The sequence below is a fragment of the Stegastes partitus genome, unplaced genomic scaffold, assembly GCF_000690725.1.
Source record: "Stegastes partitus isolate 25-593 unplaced genomic scaffold, Stegastes_partitus-1.0.2 Scaffold225, whole genome shotgun sequence".
In the NCBI taxonomy this organism is placed as follows: domain Eukaryota; kingdom Metazoa; phylum Chordata; class Actinopteri; family Pomacentridae; genus Stegastes; species Stegastes partitus.
The window spans coordinates 569,495-594,975 of NW_007577956.1; the positions used below are offsets into that span (position 1 = coordinate 569,495).

Genomic DNA, 25,481 nt, shown 5'->3' on the forward strand with positions numbered 1-25,481 from the left:
AGAGCGAACACGCCGCGCACTACATCTCCCTGCTTCCCGTCCCGTCCCCTCCTCCTCCGCCACCACCGAGCCCTCCGCCCACCATCATCTGGGCTATAACTGTCATGAGCAGAAATAACAGAGTGATAGCTATATATAGCTGGTTTACCGCGCGCACACACACACACACACACACACACACACACACACACACACAGAGTCGTCCTGGTGCACATTCATCTCCTATTGGCTCACCTTAATGACCTCCGTTATATATTTAATCTGAACCTAATCCTAGTTCTACACCTAATCTTGAATTAACCTCCACCCTTAGTGTCAACATCTGTCCTTTTACCGGCTAATAAGTTTGTAAATCAGAAGAAAGAAAGAGCTCCGTTTGTCTACGTGCTGAGTGTGAGCCCGACAAACTTTTAATATTTCACCTGTAATTTTAACACAACATCCAGGCTGTGACTAATAATCTCATAATGGAGTTGTTGGAGTTGGCTCTAGGTGTGTGTGTGTGTGTGTGTGTGTGTGTGTGTGTGTGCTTCAGTCAGGTTTCTTTCCTTGTTTTGATTCTGCGGGCAAACAGCAAAATGTCATGGGAGTGAACTGGAAGCAAAGCAGTTTGAAAAATGAGCGGCGATGTGGAAGAAGGAGAAAGAGAAGAAAGATCTTTTTTAGGGGGAGGCATTAGTGAAATGACTAATTACCTTTTAAACTATCAGGAACGTTGTTTTCATGAGTATTACACACTTTGTTTGGAGATTCAAAGCAAACATCTTATTGGTGTGACAGTAAACGTGTCAGAACATGGAGGATGTGTGTGAAAGACGTTCTCTGGGAGTCGCCATATAAAGACAAAAGTTGCCTTTTCCTACATTTAACCACATTTATTGAACCCAACATAACAGGCTTTTGCCACTTGAGGATTGTCGGAGCAACATTGTGGAGAACCTGCGAGGAAATAATTGCTGTTATTTGCACTTCCAGCAGTTATGAAATTATTTGTTAGCGGCCACCTCCATTCACTGTCTTCCAGGCCTGTTCTTTGACTTCACCACCTCCTGAGAAAAACAGCTTAATCACTGAAAATAGCTGCCCGCTGTGGCCAAAAAGCAGCTCTGCAGAGACGTACTTCAACCTCCTTTCAACCTACGTGTCCCAAAAACCTGCTGCCAGGTTTAGAAAGCTTTTCAAAAAATTTGCAAAATTACACTTCTGTTTTTTTTAAAACCACAAGCTGTGCAAATGGAAAGAGTTGTTGGATCTGTGACTTTAGGTTCTGTCTGGAAAATTAAGTTTTATTCTTTTTTTCTTTAAAATCAAGTCACTGTATTCTATGTTTTGTTTAAAGAAATGCAAAAAACCAAACAAATCCTCAGTCCTTTGCACAAGAAGCTGTTAGTGACTCTCTTTTATTCTTTTTTAAAAAAATGATTTATGTGATTGGGATCATTTTAGCTCATTTCAGGATATAAATCAGATTAAAGTTTACCCTCCTCCACTGATCAGAGGTTTACTTGCAGACCGCTGATAGAAATCTGGTCCTTTAGAGCTTCAGACGCGACATAAAAACACACGAGCGCTCCTCCCCAGACACACAAAGAAGCCATGAAGTTGAGTCTGTGCGCCTCAGGAAGCAACACCCACCTCCCATCTCATAAACACCTCCCAATGAGGAGAGGAAGGCGAGGAGGGGACTCTGCCGGCCGCCGCTCTGTGTGTGTCGGTGGGAGGAATGCCGTCTTTGTAAAGCCTCAGAATCTGTTTGACCGTCAACACCGTTTTCATCGTCAGCGTCTCGGTTTGTTTCCGGCTCACTCGGCTGTGCAGAGCCACTCAGGCCGGCTGAAACTCACTGAAATAGTTTTGCGAGGACCAAACCTGCGACCTTGAACGAAGCGGGTCACCTTTTACTTTGTTTGCATCCCCTGCTAGCGGGTTGGACTCCACCACTCATAATTGATGACCGCCAGCAGGATGTTTGACACGGATTGGTCTGGAAAGTTCTATATCATTAGTGCAACGCCAAAGCATGACTGACTAATTGTCAGAAAAGAAATTATAATGGATGCTGCCATACAGAGAACAAGCGCTAATTAACACTCAGTCATTACAAGAAAATCCTGATGAAAATTACAGCCAGCGTGCTCTTATACCACCAATGATAGATTTCTTTTGCATTTAAATCCTTAATGTTTTTTCTGCTGGTGTGATGGCGTTTTGGGAGGGGAGCAGACAGATTAATGGCGCTGGAGGTAGCATTATTCAGTTAAACCCTACACACTGCACACAGCCGTATATTGCGGTGCAGATGAGCCCTCGCCAAACTTGCGAGGCGCGCCGACGCCTTATCACGCAGCGATATGATGCAGCACAAGCCGAGAGCTATTCATATCATTTCAGCTGTGCATGTGGAAGGGGCTGTAATTTAGATTTTTACGACCCCGCAGCACAAAGTGAACATAACATATCTGCTAAAGGGCGCTGTGGGGATTACTGATCAATAGAGTGATTTCTGTGCACAGACTTCTGGATCTCTGTGCTAAATATTGGAGCTAACAACTGGCTCCTAAGACTTACAGCATCAGGGCTCGGGTCAAAAACAAAGAGAAAATCAATTGCATTGCCTGCAAATGACAACCACAGCAGGTGGGTCGAGGTCTGCCTTACCGTCTTTGCCGATCAGGAAGTCCAGGTAGCGGTACGTGTAGGCCACGCCCACCTTGGTCTCCACCTGTGGTCTCTTCAGGGTGGAGTAAATCTTCCCCGGACTGTTATCCTCCGACGTCGGTTTCATCTTGCGCAGCCCGCAGCCCATGACTCCACAGTTAGCCGGTCACTCTGTGCACAGACCTGCCAGACCAACCAGACACACAGACGAGGCTTCAGTGTCTTAATGAGGAGGGATTAATTAGACATGGATTTGTGGCAGTGGAGGTGAAAGACACGTCAGGAGCCTTCGTGTACATAAAAACAGCAGCAATAATTCTTGATAAAACAAACACCACAATGTCCACGAACCGAAACAACAGAGAAAGTGATTTGTAGAATGACATATGAGTGTATGGAGAACAACAAAACCCACTTCAGGAGGAGGCAGCAGCTGTGGCAGTGGCTGGTTTTTACTTCCCATTTTAGGCTTCAGTCGATCTGGGGTTTGGTTTAAACATCTGAACTACTTGGTTCGGTTTGAGCATTGAAACTCCAACTTACAGTTTTGGGACATACAATGCTTTTGGTTAAAATAGACTCTTTTCATATCTGCATTAAGCTCCTCCTCCATGCTCCTGGTTACCAAAGCCAGAGCCCCGTCCAGTCGAAAAGGACTGACAGCAGCTTAACAGCTATCAAAAACCCTCGTGAACCAATAGTTTTAGGCTCGTGTTAAACTTTTTGTAAGTACGTGAGGGGTACGCATGGGTCTGAATGACATAAATGTTGTTATCAACAGGTGTATATGAGACTCTGTCTGTGTTCCCTCCAATCTGTTGTGACAGCACTACAAGGGCGCCCGCTATGCATGTTCCTGAATGCGCAGACGTCGATGTACTGGACACGTATGTGGTCAGACTGGACCAGAAAGCAGTACAACAGGAAGTCCTCCACATCCATGTTGTCTGTGGTTGGATGTATGAGCAGGTCCTTAAACAATCAGCCACTATTGTTGTGTTTCTGTCGAGGTTGGGCTGTAAATAACGGCAACTTTTATTTCTCTGACAACAACTTAATTTACATTTTTGCATAACAATGAATGTGGAGGCATTCTGTGTGGTTTGATTTTTGAAGCACTTTTTGTGCCACATTTCCATCTGCATGACATTATTATCACATGATAATGATGTTTAACATCTAAATCACAGAGTAAGTCTCCTTCCCTTATAAATATAATGTGCCTTTTAAAATGATTAACTCTTACCTCTGGCAGCCCTGCTTGCATGACCAGGTTGCATATATTATTATTACGTGGCTCTTCAAAGCTCTCCAGATAACTGAAGTTTATCTGCTGTCCATCACTAATGTGACTCAAATGGATGTAACATTGTTGTTTATTTTAGTTGCATGAGATTTGGCCGAGCTGCAGAAGCTTCATCAGCATCATCGTCACTGACTCGCTGCTATAAGACTGTGGCTCACTTTTTATTTACAGTTTTGAGAAGGTGGATGTAAAAAAGCCGTGAACGTGGCTTGATGTTTCCAGATTCCACTCTGGTGTGATGATGGGCACAGGAAGCCTGATTAGGACGATGGTTTTAATCCACAGAGCTCAGACGGGTCCATTTAGGCCTCAGGACTACGGAGCTGTTACTGATTTAATCTTGGTATGTTTTCTTCAGACTGCAGAAGCCCGGGGGCTGAAATCCTTACTGTTTGTGTGATTATCTGTACGTGCTCGGTGCCACGTTGGACCGTTTTTGAGGGGACGCCACACGTTCACTTTAGTGCCAAAAGTAAATTCCAAGTTAATATAAGCTTCACAGTAAACGGTTACATATGACAGCCGATGCCAGAACCAGCAGCACCGTCCATGTGATCCTTTAATGAGGACATTTAGCGTGTACATTGAGCAAAAGTATGTTGTCTGAAATCTGAACCGTATAAAACAACATAAATTGGAAATTCTTAAGTAAAGTCCCTCAGAAGTGGACTAAGTCCAGGGTTTAAGTGTGCAGACTTGCTGACGTTCCCCTCTCCGGGTCGGACCGAGCGAGGGCTGGATTAACCTGTCTGCGACATTCGGGACTGTACAGACACGCAAATGAAAACCTATGTTCATGCGCCCGGATATCCACGACTCCTCGGGGATTTTAGACGGGAAACCAATAAAGAAGAACACGCTGGATAAACATCTGTGAATAAATAAGAAAACACAACTAAATGAGCTTCATTTTTCACGGGGTCCCCTCGTTCCCACAGAGAGCAAATTAACAGAGACAACCGCGGCCTTAAAGAGGGAGGCCTTAAAGAGCCGCTACGATGGACGCCGCCTCACCCCAAATGGGTTGTGACAGCGCCACTGCCTCTCTCCGGCGGCTGCATCTGGGAGCAGGTGACATCCTATTGTGTGCCACTGATTAAACTCAAGGATGGATGGATGGCTGGATGGATGGGTGGCAGCGGTGCCCTCCCCATCCACCTCGGCTGATGAGGAACCCTCTCCGTTACTCTATTATGCTGCCGTCTAATTACAGAACGTCGCGGGGCCTTGGCAGAATCCGAGTCGGCCGTCGCTTCAGAGACGGCAGGACAGGAAGTGAGGCGGGGCGGAGGTGGGGGGGGGGGGGGGCTCGGATGTAGGAAAGAGTGGGAAGCGAAATAGGAAACGAGCAGACGGGGGCTCTGTTAATGAGGTGAACGGCAAGAATGGAAAAGGTGAGAATCAATCAAGGGAGAAAGAGGAAATGGGGGTGGCCGGCTTGGAGATTGTTCGTCTGAACAGTGGAGGGAGGGGAGGGGGTTGGGTAATGCATGGCAAGTAGAGTCCGGAGAGAAAAAGAGTGTGCAATTAGAGTCTGTTGAATAGAAAAGGGGTGATCAGCATACGACAAGGGAGCAGGCAGAGAAAGAGTGAGAGATGAAGCAGGAGATTCATTACGGCTGTCATGAAAGCCGGTGTTTCCAGTGGCACCGACACGAATGTCTTTGTTGGGCTTTGTGAATCTCAACGTGTATCACAATCATATCTCTGTAAGCCTTGCAACAGCTCTCAGAAATGGACCGCAGGCGGACGGACCGGTGATTAATGCCGCCCTCTCCGTTTGTGTGTTCAGAGCTTCAGACGCCTTCTAAATGGCTTCAGCGTGTTTGAGATGTACTCAGGTGTTGAGTCTTTGGCCCTCAGCACGTGCCAAGCAGGACGGCCGTCTCGCTTCTGCTTCAAGAACAAAAAAAGCCAAACACAATCTGCAGAAACTGGTGTAGTCAGAGTCCCTAAAAGCGCTTCAGTCCCCCCTTAAATTGTCACTCAGGACTGCTGCAGTTCAGCGCGCAGCATCACAAATGACTCCGCCATCAAAGAAAACAGAGGAGAGACGGAAAAAAAAGAAAAAAAGCTTGAATTTTTCCAAGTCTTGGATTTCCACTGTTGCCTTCAGTTACTTGTAAATAGCTTTTATCATTTCTCCCCGACCCTGGAGAGAGAGGCAGCAACAAGAGGGAAGGCAAGCCTCTGTCATGTAGTCTACAGGAGATGGAGAGGAGGTGGTGGGAACAATAGGACGGGGAGGAGAGGGGGGCTGTGGGAGGAGTGTGAACGCAAAACAAAGTGGAGGAGGATAAAAAATGGAGGTGCTCGTATTTGCATAGCTCCTTGAGACCGGAGACGAGGCGATGTGAGGTGAAGGCGAGCTCGAGTATTTTTAGAGTTGAACCCAAATGTGGGATGATTTGTCGGCTGAGTCGGCGGCTCCGGGCGGTTGCCTTCCCCCCGTTCACCTCCACCACGGTCTGAGATCGACAGGCAGCGAGTTGGGGAGCTTTCCGGGGCAGACAGATGCTGGGCAGCAGTGGAAAACACAGGAAGAGGGCCATTGATTTCACTTTTGCTGAATTAGCAACGATCCTCTTGCCATTTTGTTCTATCTTTTGTCTCTGGCTAATGGCACTTTGAGGTTTTATTTGATAAGAGGTTTTATTCGATGAGATTCCCTCCTCATAAGCCCAGATTGACGTTCAGATGCTTTGTTTTATCTGGGATGCACTTAGCTTTGGCCCCTACAACCAAAACATCCCACAGCACTTTGTAGCGAGCTGAAGGCGATGGCCAACATCAGGGAGATGCTCGTCTTCCCCTGCTGTGCTTTCCACGTGTCAATCAGCAGCACTTTGTCAGGCCAAGGCTTCCTGTGCTCTTACAGATCGCCGGGGTCTTAGCTGTTGCCTCTCCGGGGACTTGACGCATTATTAAAGCTCATTCAATTGATTTTTTTAAGCCACTTTGGGGGAAGAAGAACTCCGCTGACACATGATCACTAAGGCCTGTGCAGTAAAGCGACGTGTACAGGCGATAGACGCTTCATCGATAGCAACAAGGACACGTCTGATAGGTTATTCAATAGTTAAATGCATCAGACGCAAACCACGAATGTTTCGTTGCCTTTAAGGTGTGCTAGTCCACAGAGAGCAGCCTGAGCCTCGTCCACACCTGCAGACCTCCCTGATGGGTGGAGATGAGCTTCACCATCAGAAAACACCAACGCTCACCGTGTGACCGGACGTTGGGCTGCACAGGACGCTTCACCTCTGGGTTTGACTTACTGTCTTTATTTAAAGCGAGATCATCTCTTTAACCTTATTTACTTTTATGTGTATTTGCTTTTTTTGTCATTTTGTTTTTGTGTTTTGCATTTTACAATCATGCAAAACCCACATAGCGGTACGGGTACACGGACAAAACGGTTATCTATGCAGCTTGATTTGTTTTCTTCTGGTCTGCATTAGAAGTTGACCTTTAAAAAATGATCAGCAACTGTCCACATCGACTGAAAAGAAACTTCTATAGCGACAAAGTTTTCAGCTAGAACAGCTCTGTCATCACCCCACAGAGCTGTTAGTCAGCTGAAGTCTTTGCAAACAACAGTCATGTTACGCAGACATTCAAAGCCCTTCCTGATGAATCCTAGTCAGATATCTGAGCTCCTTTCAGCTCTGGTTTGGGCTCCACCACCTCCTGAGGGAAGTGCTCGGCTTTCTCTAACTGCTGCCTTGTTTAAGCTTCTTTGCTGGACTGTTGGTTTATCAGACCTGAAGCATCCTGTTGCCATCAGACGCTCATTGCTAGCCTTGTTTGTCTGGCCTGTTGAACCACAGCAGTAAAGCAGCGAGCCAGCCAAGGCTGAAGAAGCCTCGTGGAGCCGCAGACTTTAGAAAGACTTTGTGAATTTGTCACAACAAACAACAGCCGTCGGTCGTCATTTGATCCTCTGGTAATGTAAAAATGTTGTCTCGCAGAGTTTAAACTGTTGTTCTAATTAAAAAACGGTCCGTCAACGTGGCAGATGATCGCACAGAAGCTCCCGTGTTCAGCTCACACATATCAGAGCATTAGCGACGGCGCTGAACGATTGTTTTAATGCTGTCTGACTGGGATGTTCCCCACATTACAGCACCACGTTACACGGCTTTGATAGTAACGTGCTGAGATCAAACCCAGCAGCATGGGAAGCTTCAGAGTGGATTAATGGAGGAAGACATTAATTAGGACGCTGTGTTCTTGTGTTCTTCTCCATGTAGTCTCCCTTTTAAGCCTGCTCTCTTCCTTTCTCGCCGTCTCATGCTTTATCTCCCTCTGCCTCTTTGCCTTTTTCTGACTTTTGATCTTTTTAATCTGACAAGTAAAGTGGAGCGCTGGCTGTGTTGGGTGATGGATACTGCTGGTCCAGTACCATCCGTGGTTTATTGTGAGGAGGACTGTCGAGGGCTCTCCAAAGCCGAGTGGCTGCAGAGACCGTCGCGAAAATGAGAGGACCAGACTGACTTCACATGAAAAGAAAGAGCCGCGGCGGTCGGCTGAAACGCTTCAAGCGGCTCGAGTTTATGCTTTTCCTGACGAGCAGCCTCACAGGATTGGATCGTCTGGAGCAACATGCAGACAGCCGTCGCTTAGCGAGTCCAGAAACAAGTCTGGAAGCAACATGCTGCGGGTCAGTGGGTCTGAGTTTAGCTCCTGTAGGTTCTCCAACAGTCAACAATGGGTTCTGAAATTCATCAAGTTTTTCTTCTGTAGCCTGTTAGCTTTAGGCTAGTTTTACAGTCCTACAGGTTCATCCAGCAGACGCTGTCGTCCAAAGCGACGTACATCTGAGAGCAGATACAACACAAGCAAGGATCTAGTCAGGAGAAAACCATCTGGATAACTAGAACACATTCAAGTGTGTTCTTAAAGACTGACCTGAGTTTCAGAGACTTAAGAAGTAGGACAATTGACTCATTAAAGAACTCTTAATTGTTTAATTTGTCATTTAAAACCAACACATTTGGAGAAGTTTCATTGGACAGAAACTGTAGTAAATATGTGAAAGTACCAGACAAATGTAGTGGAGTAGAAACTACAATACTTCTGTGATGCTGTTCAGTAGAAATTTAAAGTTGAATGAAATGGAAATACTCACAGGATTACTTGAATGTGCACTTGAGTGGATGTACTTAGTTGTATACGTTCCTCCAATGCATATTTAATCAGGGCTGCATCTGCCCCTCATACATACGTGATCCCGTATATAAATAGAGCCCACAGATAGAAGAGAGAAGACTTTCTAAGCTGTCATTCTTACAGGTAGCGTGAGGCCGTTAGGTTTTTGCAGAGGAGCTGTCAGAACAGATAAGTAGGACACACGCTCAACACACTTCTGGTCTAAATCGTTTTTTTGGTCTCAGAGAAAATCCCTTTACTCGTGTGCTGACACGCGTAGGTGTTGCCATGGTTACCAAATTAGCCGTACATCGCGTGTAGCCTACATATGAGAGCCGTGGTTTCCTGACGGTTCGCCGTGAGCCGCTCAGCGTTTGAAATCACATCTCAGCTGGTCTGCAACGTTTCCACACAGACGCCGGCGTTCGCGCCAAACCGGACCCACGCCCCTCTACGAGCGGCGTGGGTCCGTTTTGGCGCCGCAGTCCGGTTTAAGTCGCCTGAATTTTACCACAGAGGTGGCGACAGAGAAACAGAAAAGGTTGTTTTTGGGGAAAGATGCAACCTGTTGTGAGGAAAGTCCAGCAGCCTTGTATCACAAACGGCTTCAGCCTGTTGAGGTTGGAAATCCCCTGCTCTTCCCTTTCCTCCTTCCTTTCCTCTGACCTTGCCACCTTGAATCCTCAACTGAAAACAGAGAATATGGAAACGACGGGAGGAAAAATAACATTTGACAGCGAGGCAGGATGTTAACGCTGTGACCTTTAAGGATGGCACAGTCCTTTAAAGACAAGGACCTACAGTGTTTACATGCCCTTAAATAGCCAAGTTCCTCACAGAAATGAGGTCATGTGAGTAATCAGGGAGCAGGTTTCATGCTCTGCAGCAACCTGGCTGCCGTAAATCTGTGTACAGCTGTTTACAGCAGCAGAAGCTGCTTCTTCCTGACGTGTTCGTCACTGTGTGTCTGTGTTGGAGTGGACACAGGAGCTGGTAGAAACATTCAGCTCAGATCAGTTCAATTCAAATCCCCTAGAGGCAGTTCAGAAGCTCACTGAGTATGTGATATAAAGACATCCAAAAAATAAACACAATAGAAAATAAAACACAAATAGATTCATAAAATCGCCAAGGACGGCTTTTGGAGAGTCAGAGGATGTGAGTCATGATGTGGTCTGAAGCTGCCTCTGCTTCAGGGTGGACGTGGACTTCCTGGGATTCCCTGTCAGCTGACTGTCACGGTCGAGCCTCATTGGTCCCAGAGCCGCCTAGAACTGTCCCTGTCGTTGCTGCTCAGCCAGGTTTCAGTGAACGCCAAATTACTTTGAAGTACACAGAGACACCAGAGGACTCTGATGCTCAGCTGTGAAGCGACTTGTTTAGACGTCTGTAAGGTGGAACCCTGCAGGCATCAGTCCATCAGGTGATCGGTCCTGGTATCCACTGTCGTCATTCACAAACAAATGTCCGGTTATGAGCACATATGATGATCGAAGCCTGAGGAAATCAGATCTTTCTAAACCTGAAGCCGTGTTTCTTCTTTAAGTGGCAGCTGACCAGAGATGATTCTGGACCCTTTTGTTCTGATTGATTTAACAGAACACGCCGTGGTGTGAACGTAAAGCCAGAGATGCTGTTGATTGGCTCCAATCCCAAACTCTGAGATGGCATCGGGCCATCGCTAACGTAGAGATATTTTATAGCCGGTCTCACACCCAAACGTGTTGGTCCTCAGTATTATTGTCACAGAACACGCTGAAGAACTGGAGATGCTCACGTTGTTTTCAGGAGCTAGAGTCTCGTGGTTCGTGTTTGGTCTATTTTAACCCAAACCATCATCTCTCCTAAACCCAGTTTAGTAGTTTTGGTGTTAAAGCAAAATTAAATAAAATACAACAAAGCAATGAACAAGCTGGTCCACCACAGCATTTCATCAGCTTCCTGGTTCAGACTTTGCAGCTGTTTTTATGTGCAAAGCAAAAGAAAAACAAAAATCACAAAGCGAGCAGAGAACAGACCAAAAAACAACTTCATCTTTGTAGCACTAGTGTGTTCTGTGTGTTTTCCACCTGAGCTTTGCTGCTTCTTATTTTAGCATATTTGTGTAAAAACAGGACTTTTGTAGGAGACCTGTTGCTGCTGTAACTATGAGCTGATTGGGTCTGTCAGCGGCGCAGACTGCACGGGGTTAATGTGATATTCGTAGGTTTTTGGTGACTAATTTCCCTCCTTTCCACACCTCGGGCAGCGGTGCGGTTCTGAACAGGCGTGCGCTGCCTGCTGCTTGCAGATTATGGAGCCTTTAAGTCCACATTCAGAACCAACCATTGTTTTTATAATTTCTGCCCGTCACAAAGGCACAAATGCGACGCTACAATTTGATGCTTGTTTAGGTTCCAGTCCGCCATAAATCTGACCAGACAATTGCTTTTATGGTGTCAGGTTCAGAGGGAGGCTGTGTGCTGTCCTCCAGGAATAAAGAGCTCAAATGTTTTCGCCGCCTTTTCTCATAATTTCAAAACCATTGTGGGTGAAGTGTCGCTGCTTGACAGAGGAGGTAAATCCGGGGCCGAGCCGAGGGGCTGGAGTTAGTTTAAGGGCAGGACACGCAGGATTTAATACTGAGTTCAGTAGTTCTGGGGGAGAGTCTCAGAACGAGGAGCAAACGCTTGTTTTTACATCAACAGTCTCAACGTTTTACTTTTCAAGGCAAGAAGGAATATTATTAGCAATGAAAAACAGTAATAAATCACATAAATAGATGAAGACTCACCTTGATGCACGTTAGATAAAGAAGTAAAATCAATTTTGAATAAACTGATTTTACTTCAAAAGGAAGCAAAAGATAAAGAAGCTCTTTAGCTTCGGCTGATGAAGTTCAGTTCCAGTAAATGTTTAGAAATTATAGATAAAAAAAAAAATGGGAATAAACACTTTAGGAGAGTTTTTATTCAGTGTTCATCGGTGCAGAGGTACCATCCTGCTGTGCTGCTAGACTTTAGGCGGACCTGTATTTAGTTTTTTGTCCTATTAACACGTCTTAATGGTGTTTTTTAGACGCTACAAGACAGTGAGCTCCATCACTGATGACAGTCTGAGAAACACAGATTCAGACTTCCAGGATTTTATATAAAACCAAACCTAAGAATCAATCCTGTCGTGGGACTTTCTGGACCAATGTTCTTCTCCAGAACCGGCGTCCCAATTGAACGTGAACGGCTGCATTTAGGGCTGCAGGTGTCTCGGTGGTTAGCACCGTTAGCGCCTCACAGCTAGAAGGTCGCCGGTTGGCGTCCCGGTGAGGACACCCGGGATCTTCCTGCGTGGAGTCTCCATGTTCTCCCCGTGCAGCGTGGGTTCTCTCCGGGTTCTCCGGCTTCCTCCCACAGTCCAGAAACATGCTGAGGTTAATTGGTGATTGTAAATTGTCCGTAGGTGTGAATGTGAGTGTGCTTGGTTGTCTGTCTCTAAGTGTAGCCCTGTGATAGACTGGTTACCTGTCCAGGTGAACCTGCCTTCACCCTGACTCAGCTGGGATAGACTCCACCCCCCATGACCCTATAGTGAGGATTAAGGTGTAGAGATGATGGATAATGGATGGCGTTCCAACTTGTGTCGCGTCGAGCGGTTTAACAGCGTTTGCACTGACAGCACGGATCGGCCCGTCGGAAGCAGCGGCGCGGTTCTGAAATCTTCTAAATGTGTAACTTTGATTTGCAGAAACGAGCTCTTAGCTGTTTAATTAACGACTGCAAAGGGACTTTAGAATAACAAAGGTTTTAATTTCTAGTCAACACTGATTTATCTTGGAGTAAACAACACAAACCCACAAACACGCTCCAGTCTTTTAGAAAAGCCGATGAAAGAGCTCCTCGGTGCCGAATGGGAGGTAGCGTTGAGTTACCGGAGCAGGAGGAACAGAGGCTAAGCCAGGCTTGACTTCAGTCCTCTGCTCCAGGCTGCTCAAAAATATTCCAGTTAATACGTTGCTGTTTAAAAGGCAATTAAACTTCAAGAATAGCGTTTGTGTGCATTATGAGCGCCCCTCACCAAAATAAAAAAACAGATTTCTGCAGTGAGAAGGCTGCAGACATCTCCACATCTAAGTCCTTACTCATTCTCAACAAGGAGGCCGTGGGTGCCAAAGGTGGAATTGCTTTTTCAACTCACTGAATTTGTTATATTTGCTTTGAATGCCCAAGGACGGCACATAATGGCAAGCGTGCAGCGGTGGAAGGAAAAAAAAAAAAGCTGGAAGATGATGGGTGATGAGTGAGGCAGAAAGAACAGGCGGATAAACAATAGTGTCTGTCTGAGACTCGCTGCTGTTTCAAGGCTCACCGAGTGTTTTCTGCGGGTCGCTACAGCCTTGGCCAAGCCCGTCTCCTCACTGCCTCAAGGCCCGGTTACAGTCCGTCCACACAAATACCCGCGCACACACTCATCCAGGCAGCTATTGCCATGGGAACCAGCCCCTCTATGACTATTCCCTTCCCAGCAGAAGAATAGGCACCAATCTTTCTCAACCTCTCGTTCATTGTCAGATTTTCTTTCCCCTTTTTTCTCTGGTCGCTACAAGCTCTCGTCTCTGCTCTGCTCTACAGGACCAGGCACTCCACTTTCCCTCCTCTCCTCTCTGACAGTCATGAGTTTGATTTGTTCTGCATAATCCATCCACGCTGAGGTTTTTACAATTTCTCTACAAGCGAAAAGCGAAAATAAAACATTATCTCGACTCAAACCTGCACAAAAGCCGTCACGGTTGTTTTCTGAGCAGAAGCCAAAGAAACATAACGAACGGAGGATTGTTTGTCATTTCAAGAACCAAGAGAGGAAAAAATACCTGGTTAAAAATAGAAAAATGCTTCGGTTGCCCCCTTTTCCTATTTTCCTCTAAAACACGGAGGGTTTGAGGAGATTTCCCGTGAGTGACTCATTGCTTTCTGTGAACTTGCTCCAGGCAGGTCATTTTTTATTAAAGCCAGCCGAAGCTAAGTTCTTAGATTTTCAGACACCCTATCGACGTGTCCATGTTGGACATTACCCAATCAATACCGCTGCAATTTTCTTGACCACCCATTACAACAGGAGTCAATTTGCCTTATAGAAATATCCAGAGAGGGGGGTGTTGTTTTTCGTCTTCTTTGCTTTGAGTCTGAGCTACGACAACCGGCTGAATATTGGCTTTTGTGTTTCCCGTCTCGCCTGGAGGGTTCATCCTAATATGCCGTCTCAGGTCTGAGGCGAAGCCAGAGGCTTGAATAACTTTGTACCTTCAAAAGCATGATCACTGTCACCTTGCAGTGCAGTGAGGGAAAATAATCTTCGCCCAAAATCTTGTAACCAAACATTTCAGAGAGAAAAGATGAGAGACTTCCAGCTGGGCCTGCAATCAAGATGACACCCTGTCATGAGGACGGCTTATCTACCAGCACATCCTCCAGCCATGTTCACCACATAAAGGTCACATTACAGTCCTGCTAATTCTGATTTATGTTCAATAGATTACATGCTTATGTGTCCAAAACGTGCCAAAATATTAAAACACTTAGAATAAAGTACTGAGTACCTTTAAAGGATGGATACTTCTGTCATTATCTAATTCTTGTGTTTTTAGGCTAGAAATCACCTTCCAGCATCTTTCTCTGGGATCACATCCCGAACATGTACAGTCATGACTCGATGACCCGACACTAAACATAAAACCTTCTTCTATGTCGGATATCAAGGCTGTGGGATTGTCCAGACGGAGGTCCAGATACGAGGAGGGCTTGATGCTGGAAGGCTCATTAGTTGTTCATTATTGTTCATAGTTGTTATAATAACTAGTAGGGCTGGTCCCAGTAGAACTTTCTGCTCTCTGGATGTTCAGGCCCAGTTAATGATGAATATCAGAACATTCTGTGCGGTCGGGGGACACTTCCACCCCGGGGCAGCGCTCTGACAGGGTGGAAGTGTCCAGAACACACAGGCAGTACTTGGCTGCTGATGCTAGTTTAGTTAGCGCTCACACTTCTGTTTCCTCCATCGGTGGCGGCGGGGGAGTGGCAGATACGCTCCACCGTTACCATCCATGTTTACTTCCATAAACACTGAGCACGCTCGCTGCGTGTGACGTCGTCGTGTCCTCTTCTGCGCATGCGGGACACTTTTGGGTCGTATGAAGTTCACACAGCAGATCACATACAAGTCGCATTGAAGTGGAAACGTGAAGGAAGTCACAAAGAAATCCTCATTGAGCATCAAGTCCTGCAGTGTGAACGTAGCCAATCTGTGGGATTGTTCAGTCAGATAATACGCCGTCATCCTGATTGGTGACATTAAATGTCATGTCGGAGTCACAATCCAAGGCTGTCGCTATGTTAAGGCTGTTTTTATGGGTTCTGTTCCTAAAAACCTGTCGGATAGCAGGTTTAGGATTGTTAAGGATCCGATCATCTATGGACTGTACTTCACAATGCACTGAATCTAATTGTTTGAGTTTCTCTCTGGCATCAAGCACATGAAACCACAGTGGAATGAAATTAGCTTGGTTTAAACATAACTGGCTTTCAATTAGACCAGCCCCACTTACTGGATTTCTGAGTAGAACTGTTCTGGTGTTTTGTTGTGTCAGTCTGTGGGTGTTTGTCTATACATACTGAGCGGAGACGAGGACGCATTACGCTTCAAACCAACCAGCGGCAATTACCTTAATGAAATTTCACGCCCCACGGGGGGATTCTGTGTGTGCTCGGATCAGATAGCAAACATAAGTTGATTAAAATACATGTTTGCTAAAAGAAAATCAGCTCAGCTTCAGAAAATACACAAACTGACGGCTGAGAGAAAGAAAAATCTGTCTGTGTGCTGTAACAGGCAGCTTACATGTGTCGGTGATGAGCGTTTAGGAATCCAGTGTTTGGCTGATTTAAAGGACTCGCCACATATTTCCTCTTACCTCCAGTGGTATTTAGCCCTCAGGTTTTTTTCATTATGGAAGGTTTGAGATATCCTTGGGTAATGATATTAAATCATTAATAAAGGTCATAAATCTGCAGTTATAAATGTTAGTAAATTATCAATAAAGGTTAATGAATCTGACTTTTAAAAAAAAAACATCAATTCTGCAGAACAAATGTTGATAAAGTCATTAATGAAGAGTCGTTAGACACCTTCTAATAAGCTGTCACCAAAGGTTAGGGAGACATTTGCAATTCTAAATGTTACTAAATCATTAGTGGAAGCCTTTTTCTCCTTCTTCGTCTTCTTCGTCTTCTTCTTCTTTTTTACAACAATCCGTCAGGTCTCGATTATTAAAGGACAAGAACCTGTACACGCTACTCAGATTACACGTGTCGTTTACACTGAAGGAGTCATTGATCGCTGTAAGCATTCGTCTTGTCCACACTGGCCAAGAAGCTGCACTGGTCAGTGTTGTCCAGTTAGCATCGTTGCACTGGAGCTCAGGAGGACAGAAAGAGGGAGTCTGGTCCCATTACGACCCCGTAATGTTGGAAGATAATCAGGTGTTTAGTTTAGCCTGATATTAAATTCAGACGAACGCATTTTTACACGTAATGATATAAAAGCATGAGCAGGTAAAGGTGTGTTCACCTTTACACATGTGAGAATGGAATCAAGACGTCCACCAACGACACAGCAAATGTCACGCAAGAGGGTAAACACCGGCCAACCTGGCAACCCACACGCCGTACTTATTAATGGCATATATGTGCAGTTGATTTATAAAGCATCAATAAATTCTTTTTAATCACTAGAAATCAATCAAGCATGATGTACAACCAACAGGAGGCACGAGTCTCCAAATCGGGACAATCTAAACCAAACGTATCCGCACAGTTACAGATCTCTGCTAGTCGGCGAGCGCACATGTTGTCGTGCAGTTTGGGTGAATTAACCCTTTAAGGAAACACTCGTTTCAGAGTAATGCTCCATTTTCAATGTGACATCATAACCCGAACCACAATCGCTTCCACATTTCCAACAGCCGCCGAGCAGAGTGGCCGGCGTACGAGTCCATATGGAGCTGTGTGTGTGTGTGTGTGTGTGTGTGTGTGTGTGTGTGTGTGTGTGTGTGTGTTAACAATGCATGTGTGCGCCTGTGTTTATGTGCTCATGTCATGTATACGGTGCAGCTCGTGAGCTCGCTCACATGTGCGGTGCTCCATGTGTTCGTTGCACGTTATGTATACATCCACAGCTCATTTAGCCTCTGATGTTCACACTTGACATGTGGGCATGTGTGGGTTTGTGTGTGTTTGTGTGGGTTTGTGTGTGTTTGTGTGTGTGTATATGTGGGTTTGTGTGCGACTGGTATATTTTGTGAAGTCGGTGTTGGACAGTGGTGTTGATACAAGCAGCGGTTTTACCAGTTTAACTACATTTAACTACCACTGAACTAGTTCATAGTAACCATAAGAGAAAAAGCCACCACACTTGTCTTTTTGTTCCTTGAAGCCGTTTCATCCAAGTGGCTTCTTCTGAACAATGTTGTCGTCCTTTGACTAATTCTTTTACAAACGTTCTCGTGTGAGTGTATTTCTGTGTTTCTATGCTTCGAATTTTACTTTGAAACCTTCACAGTGAGGACATTTTGGTGCTTTGAGGACGATAGAGACGCTTCTTTATCGGTCTTCGTTTGGGGATTAAGATTTTGGGTTTAGGTTAGGATTAAGTTCGGCTTTAGTGTTAGTGGTTAAGGTGTATGGGTTCGGAAATGTCAATATACAGTATCTTCTAAGTTTTTAAAATGTCAGAAATGGGAAAAAAGAAAATGTGAATTTTCATAATCTGCTTTGAAGTGAATGAACTTAGCGTGTTGCCAGAAGGTGGCAGTGTAGACGACGCTCTGCATGGCGCTAATATCCAGAGTAGAAGAAGAAGCCAGACACAAAACCTGAAGAAGAACAATCAAACTAAACTTTGGCCATCGATGAGAGAAAAACACGTCTTCAGGGATCGTTTTCAATCACAGACCGAGTTATTCTTTCATGTCGGCTTTTTGGAGGCGAAGACGATGAAAGAGGCTGAAAACAGAGTTGATTGATCAGCAGTTATTTGAAAATGGTGCTTCATCTCCTGTGATTAATAAAAAACAAAAACTCATCGATCAGGCACAAAGACTAGGGACTGGTTTTTTGTTTTTAAACTTTTTCTAATGCAATACTTCAAAATGTGCATAAAAGTACATCATCATGGAAACACTGGTGTGGAGGGAGCTCACTACAGTAGTGTGTGTGTGTGTGTGTGTGTGTGTGTGTGTGTGTGTGTGTGTGTGTGTGTGTGTGTGTGTGTGTGTGTGTGTGTGTGCGTCACTCAGACACACTGAGACAGAACTCCTGACCCGCCGACGCTGTAGAGTTAACGCAGCCCGACGCTCCACAACTCACCAGCTGGAACTAATTAACAGCAGTTCAGTGAGATTGAGCTCTCTCATTCACTTTCTCTCTCTCTCTCCCCTGCACACACACACACACACACACACACACACACACACACACACACATGTTTCTCCCCCTCCCCTCCCGGCTTTTCCTTTCTCTCATGCCCTGGTCTTCCTTCACCCCCTCTCCTCACCGCCGCCCTTCCTTCACCTCCTGCCATCCCTCAGCTTGTTTTTCCCCTCTCAGCCTCCTCCTCCTCTCACACATGCACGCATGCTTGGATGAACTCGTGAGCACATAGTCTAGGCGTGTAAACATCCACATGTACAGACAGACACGGATGCAGCAGCGCGCACGCCGCACAGAGCATCACGCGGGGAAGCCCAGACTTCCAGCCCTCCGTACGTACAGCAGCTCGGCTGTCCGTCCTGTCAGCTCTGTGGCCGGGTCCAGGTGGACGTCAGAACCCTGCTGATGTGCATCATCAACGCCCGGCGTGTGCGTGAGCCGTGTGAATGAGCGAACATGCGTGTGGTAGCGGTGGATTCACAGCTCAAACGCCAAACTCGTGTCTAATAAATCAACAGCAACAATCGCCGCCGCGCGGTCCAAGTTTACGGTGGCCGACGTCCAAGGGGAGCAGGCGCGAGTACAGCAGCACATCTGTTTGGAAGTTCACATTCATTCACACGCTGGTAGCAGGAAGCAAACTTACCTGTTCGACAATCTGGTGGAAAAGTTCACTGCTCGGACACAGCAACCGGACCGGAGCTTCCAGCAGAGAATCGCATTCTACTCTGAGGGAGGAAATCACAGCGAGAGGATGGAGGACGGGTTCAGATCCTGTCCGACAAGCTGGCCGAGGCTGCCGTGGAGCTGGCTGGCTTAAAGGAAACACAATCCTCCGACAGGCAGGCGGGCGGGCAGCAGAGAAACCAGAGCGTCTGTCGGCTCAGCAGCAGCAGCAGCAGCAGCTCCAGCGGTTCTGCTTCGTCTTCCCCCCTCACCACCTCACGGAGCTCAAACACACTTGTACGCTCGGTGTGTTTAGGTCATGCTCAAAGTATGCCTGTATACCAGTGTTCTGCAAGCTCAGGGAAACCACATCCTGTCACATATTCACCTCCCTCCCCTGTCTCTCCCTCTGTTTTCAGCTTATCTCTCTGTGTGCTGCTCTCTCTCTGAGCCTTCCTCTCGCTCCCCTGTGATTGTCTGAAGCTACTGAGCGCTCTGACCCAGCGTCTGCTCACAACAGCCTCCTGCCTCAGAGTCTGGCTCTCCGGCAGCCGCACCAGTTCCACACGACTGACTGAAGAATCCATCTGAGGAGAGGACGGGGGGAGAGAGAGGAAGAGGGAGGAGGAGGAGGAGGAGGAGGAGGAGATGATAGAGGGGGAGGTGGAGGGGGGGGAAAGGGGGCTTCACTGGGAAATACCAGAGTTAGGGAGGCGAGGGAGGAAGAGTGGGTGGGCGTTGTTTAGGGAGGAAAGGACTTAAGAAAGGTGGGCGGACAGAAATAGCAATCAATAGTTAGTTTGAGAGGGAGAAGTAGAAAGAAAGCAGCTGTGCCACATAGTCGATACTCGCATACGTTCAGCAGGAGTTTGATAAGTTTGGCTAAATAAACAAATAAATAACTAAAGCGAGGGGCTCGTTGAATATGCATGCGAGTGTGTGATCCTCAGCACTTCGCCTCCTCGCCTCTGTAGTGGTTATGCATATTTAATACGTCCGGGTCAGGACCCCCTATAGCTCCGTATTCATTATTTAAGCCGGTTTGTATGAGGGACCACCGCTCTGGAGGAACAGCTGATACATAAACTGTGATTTCCAGCCCACCACCACCACAACAACAACAACAACAACAACAACAACAACGTAGGTTCTAGTTGGTGCAGAGCATCCTCGCTGTGGGTAAACACGTCTCGTTGAGGGCAGAAGTTTCATTCAACTCTGAAAATCTTAACATTTATGGATGGGTACAGTAAATGAAGATGTTTTTCTCCCCTAGTTTTAAGTAATTTAATATCTGTTTTCTTTAGACAGCGTGGTCATGTGATCTGGATAACTGGTTCACTCTCACTGCTCTCATGTCACTGATGAAGCCACTGCATGGTACCTTCTCACCACCAGATGCTGGTGAAAACGCTGCAGCGCATATTTCCCTCAGGAGTTTGGTGGAAGTTGAAACAGAGTTGAGACAAAGAGAATATTTTCCACTGAGTGGGACTTTAAATGTGTGCTAACTGTTAAACAGTTTGCTCATATCCACCTCAGTGTCAGTGGTGTGTTCAAAGCTTGTTTGTGCTGCCCCCACATGGACAAAACATAAAGCTGCTGCAGGTCATGGGCAGAAGGAAGAACATGTTACTACAGAGACTCATGTTTTATGTGACACACTGACCTTTGTGTTGAGAAGGAGGCGCATTGGGCTGGACTGGATCCAGACGGGTGGAATGAATGATGAATGAATGAATGAATGAATGAAGGGAAATCAGTAAAAGTTACCTCCATTCATCCATCCATCCATCCATCATCTCTACTGGAAAGCACTTTGTGCTACATTTCTGTATGAAAAGTGCTCTATAAATAAAGTTATTATTATTATTATTATTATTACTCCTTAATCCTCACCAGGGTCATGGGGGGCGGAGTCTATCCCAGCTGACTCAGTCAGTATTTTTCAGGTATCAAGCTTGTTGTTTTTTTTTTAAACCATAATTTAATGTATTTCTAGGTTCTGCTGCCTCCGTCTGTCTGTAGCCACCACTCCCTGAGCAGGGTCCATCCATAGCACTTATCTGGACTTCAGCCGATAGACACTGAAGGACAACTGTTGAAACGCCGTCTTTTAATTAAACACATGAAAACAACAACAAGGACATTTTACCAAAGGTTTGTGCTGCAGTTTGTGTCATCTAGAAACATCCTAAATAGCAGCTCTTGGTTTCCTTGATTCTATCTACAGGGATCAGCCCTGAAAACAACAAAACACATCATTCAACCCGTAGACCGCATCCTGTCTTTGGTTATTCAGGACTGAGGGCAGGAGGGAGGCAGGTTCTGGGCTCTGTGGGGGGGATTCCTCCAGGTGTCTGGTCACTGGTTCTGAATCGATGCTGGATGAGGATCTTTTGCAGCGGCGACTCCTTCACCAGGCCTCAGCATCTGTTTCTCAAGGATGTCGAGGCGGTTATGAAGAAAGAGTGGCGTTTACGCAGCAGCACACAGCTGCTGTTGTTTTCTGCTGCCTGTCTGTCGGTCTGATGCACCACAGCTCTGCCCCGAAACCTCTGAACAGCTGCTGGACGGACTGCAGCGAAATGTTGTGCAGCGCTTCATGATCGGCAGCAAATGAATCCTAATAGCTCTGTTGAGTTTTCATCTTGTGCCGTCATCTGGTCGTGATGACCTCGTCCCTCTTTCATAAGAGCCGTGCAGTAGAAGCAGACCAAGATAGCAACGTGCAGAAAGTAAGGAAACACTCGCCCCACTAATGACATTGAACATCCTTGTTTTGTGCTAATGAGTAAATGTTAAACCCTGCTGAGAGTTACTGTTTACCTACTAAACATGAATATATTAGCATTTAGCTGGAAGCAGCCTGACTCAGGTGCTGCTAGCTTTACTGGAAATCCTGGTTTTGTCAGTCTGCAACATCTGCACAGCGTTTCTCCTGCATGGAGGGATTCTGGTGCCCATTAAAGAGGTCCAGGTCGTGCCAAAGGTAGATCACAAGGACCAAAATGATATAAGAGAATATATTTCCTAACCAGGTTTGTCTGTTGAGGTTTCATTTGCATATTAAACATTTCAGTTTATCAGAAATGTGAAATAAATGTACAGAGAGTTTATTCTGCTTGGGATGATCATGCTTGCTGTCGTGCAGAGTCGCCCCCCAAAGGACCAATATGAGCCTGACAATTAATATTTCTTTAATTAATTCATGAGAAAGCAAGTAATTAATTAAGAGTGTGAGAGCAATGTGAAAAAGTGTAAAACGATGGCTCTGTGTCGCCAAGTTATTTAGAAATCCTGTAATCTCTCTAAGAAACTCAGCTGAACGACTTAATCAGTGCTTGTCAGAAACAAACTGTGAATGGCAGGTTGAGACGAGTCTGAATATGAGGGGAGACAAAGGGAAGACTGGCTTTTTGATGCGCTGCCATTATTACTGGTGAAGAGCCGGCCGTGCTGTCATCAGACGGAGGCCTCCACAATGTGATCCTGACATTGGGCTCTTCTCAAAGTCATTTTTAGCCCGACAGCGGATTCTTTTTTCCGGGGAGCCCTCATTGTGCGCCGCTATGAGAATCTTACTCCAGGCCGCAAATTAATGATACGTCTCTTTTAAAGATGGAGATATCCTGCCTCTGTTTGCTGTCACATCAGGAGCCCCATTAGATTTTAATCACCCTTCTCCAAAGCCGAGAGCTGCCAACGCGTTTCCAGATCTGGGCAATGCGCGGCTGATTTTGGAAGGGCATTTTTCCGCACATGAAAAAGGTTCAAGGGGTCATTCTGGCAAATCGTATCCGTGAAGCGCCGCGGAGAGACTGGAAGCTGGAATGAAAAGCAGCTGTGAGTGCTGGGTGGATGCTCGACTGGTTTAAACTGAATGAAATCAAACAGGTGCCAGAGCGCCGGAGCCGCTCTGACTGGCACTGAGACTTGAATGGCACTAATGATCACCCACAGCGTAATTGTCGACGTGATTTAAAAGTGTAAAACAACATAATGAGTAAGATGACATTTACATGATGTCATCTTCACATCTTTACACGTCCGTGGATTTATTGTTCTGCTGCAAATTAGTCGTGTTTAACGTCCCGTGACTCGGCGGGAAACTCAACCTTGCCGCTGAAACGTCTGCAGAGGTCACGTTCCCACCGGGGCGCTGGAAGACAACTGAAATGGGGCAAATAATTGTAAAGACGGGCAGCCGAGCGCAGCGAGCACGCCGGCTGTTTGTGGAGGCGTCGGTCTTACATGAGCGGCCGACAGACAGAATAACCTCAATGTGTTCACTGACTGCGTCTGTTGTTGTTTCATCCAATTGTTTTCCGTCTCCAGCGTCTTAATCAGCTGCTCTGTGACTACAGAGCGCCCCCCGGTGTTCGCTGTGGGGATAGATTTTTGTCTCCAGTGGCTTTGACTGAATGAATGCTGCCTTTTTTTCATTTATGCGTTACTTTGAATTGATTCAGACCCTGGAGAGGCTGCATCTTATTTTTAAAGGAGTCCTGAAAACACGCCACCGATACCGACGGCCTCGACTCCAGCTGAAGAAGAAGCTACGAGCTCATATATATTATATATAATAAAAGCTGCAGCATAGACAGGTTGAAACAATAAGCAGCAGAAACAGGTAACAGATCTCAGAAACAGGTCAAGATTATTCCTAAAGCCTCATTTCTGATGATCGTGTATGTCTGAGTGGATGTGAAGATCTAAGACCAGAGACGTGTTCAGATAGGACGGACACTTCAAGGAAACACGTTAAGGCTGCAGCCAATTAAACAATTTGTAAAGAAAAAAACAATGACTTCTACACACACACCTGAAAACAAATGATCAGAGAGAATTAGATGCAATATTAATATAAATAGATATATGTATATAGACAGCATCAGCGTAATCAATAACATGTCGTACCAACCGGTAAATTCTTCTGGTTTTGACTGTAAATGTAAATTCTTTCTCTCTTGTGTGATCCTGTGTTTCACTAATTAGTAGCTGGTAGGTGATCATGAAGCATAATGATGTCCCATATGATGCATATCATTTTGAACATGAGTATTCCCTTTTTTTTTTATTATTGCTCAAAACTCCACATTCTGAGCTTGGTGACATGGAAATGCCTCAAACAGTAAATCAGAATCACCTGCACAGTAAACCAGAATATTAAGCTGCAGAAAGTCGGCATCAGCACTCAGCAGTGATAGTTTGTAGTGTTTGGTCTCTCTTTTAGATCCACCGCATTCGGCCTCTGGAGCAGACTTTTATTTTTGGGATTTGCCTAATTGGTTTGTGCATTATCAGATTTTTTTTCTGAACAGACATGTTGTGATTGGATGTAGAAGTTCTTTAAATTCAACCTGTAACTGGACTCGTGTGATGTTGTCGACTCCTGCTGCCTTCTCACGCTCCAGCAACATGAATCCTGGAGATGTTGCAAAACGTTTCGCTACTTAAACCACAAACGGTTTATCTGCAGCACTGCGTACAAATAAAAACACACGTTAGGATGTAAATTCTGCAGCGCTGTGTTTACTGAGATGACAGGAACCAGGTCTTATCAGCTCCTAGAGAGGAAGCATAAAACTGGTTAGTTCATGCAGTGCATTTTGAAATCTGATGGCATCGTGCACATAAGAAGAAAACTCTCAGATATTCTTCTCTCCGATGTCAGACGCAGACTGAAAAATAATGGTGCAGGATATGAGGATGGCTGGTGCACCACCTCATGTGACCTCACGGGGAAGCAGATGAGAACAATACAGACGCTGTGGAGCCGAAGCTCGCTGTCATGTTAATGACACTTTGCATTGAGAATAAAACAAAACACAAGGTTCAACAATAAGCAAGTGCAACATGATTCGTCTTTTCTCCAGCGAGAACCGGAGGTGAGAATTTAACCATTAGTTTATTATGAGTTAACATTGAAGGCTGGAAGGTTCGTGCTGCTTTGGGCTCTTCTGTGGCCGTCGTATCCACCCAGATTTAACTCCTGACCGTCAACAGTGTTGAACCCTGATTAGCAGTTTGGGAGGTTTCCGATTGGATCTTTAAGTGCCTCACATTAGCAAACAATCTGGGCCCAGCGCCGGTTCAGACCACGATCCCGGACTAGGTTTATCTGTCGATTGTTTGCAGTGTTAACTGTACATATGAGCTACTTATGAACACATGCTGCTTGTTTCAGGGCTCTGGCTCCAGAAGCAATGCAACGGTTTGCATGTTCCACATTTTATCATAAG

General features: G+C 45.8%; 1 protein-coding gene across 3 annotated transcripts in view; it reads right to left on the reverse strand.

The window, feature by feature from the left end:
- Positions 1-19,648, reverse strand: part of rftn1b (raftlin, lipid raft linker 1b) — a 137,740-nt gene extending 118,092 nt beyond the window's left edge. For all 3 annotated transcript variants that reach the window (XR_520162.1, XM_008281171.1, XM_008281170.1), the window contains exons 1-2: positions 19,217-19,648; positions 2,659-2,841 (exon numbers count right to left, since the gene is read on the reverse strand). Coding sequence is in view for 2 of the 3 variants with exons in the window: in XM_008281171.1 (XP_008279393.1) it covers positions 2,659-2,806 (148 nt within the window). In the remaining variant the exon portion in view is untranslated. The remainder of the gene's footprint in view (positions 1-2,658; positions 2,842-19,216) is intronic.
- Between the last annotated feature and the right edge of the window lie 5,833 nt (positions 19,649-25,481).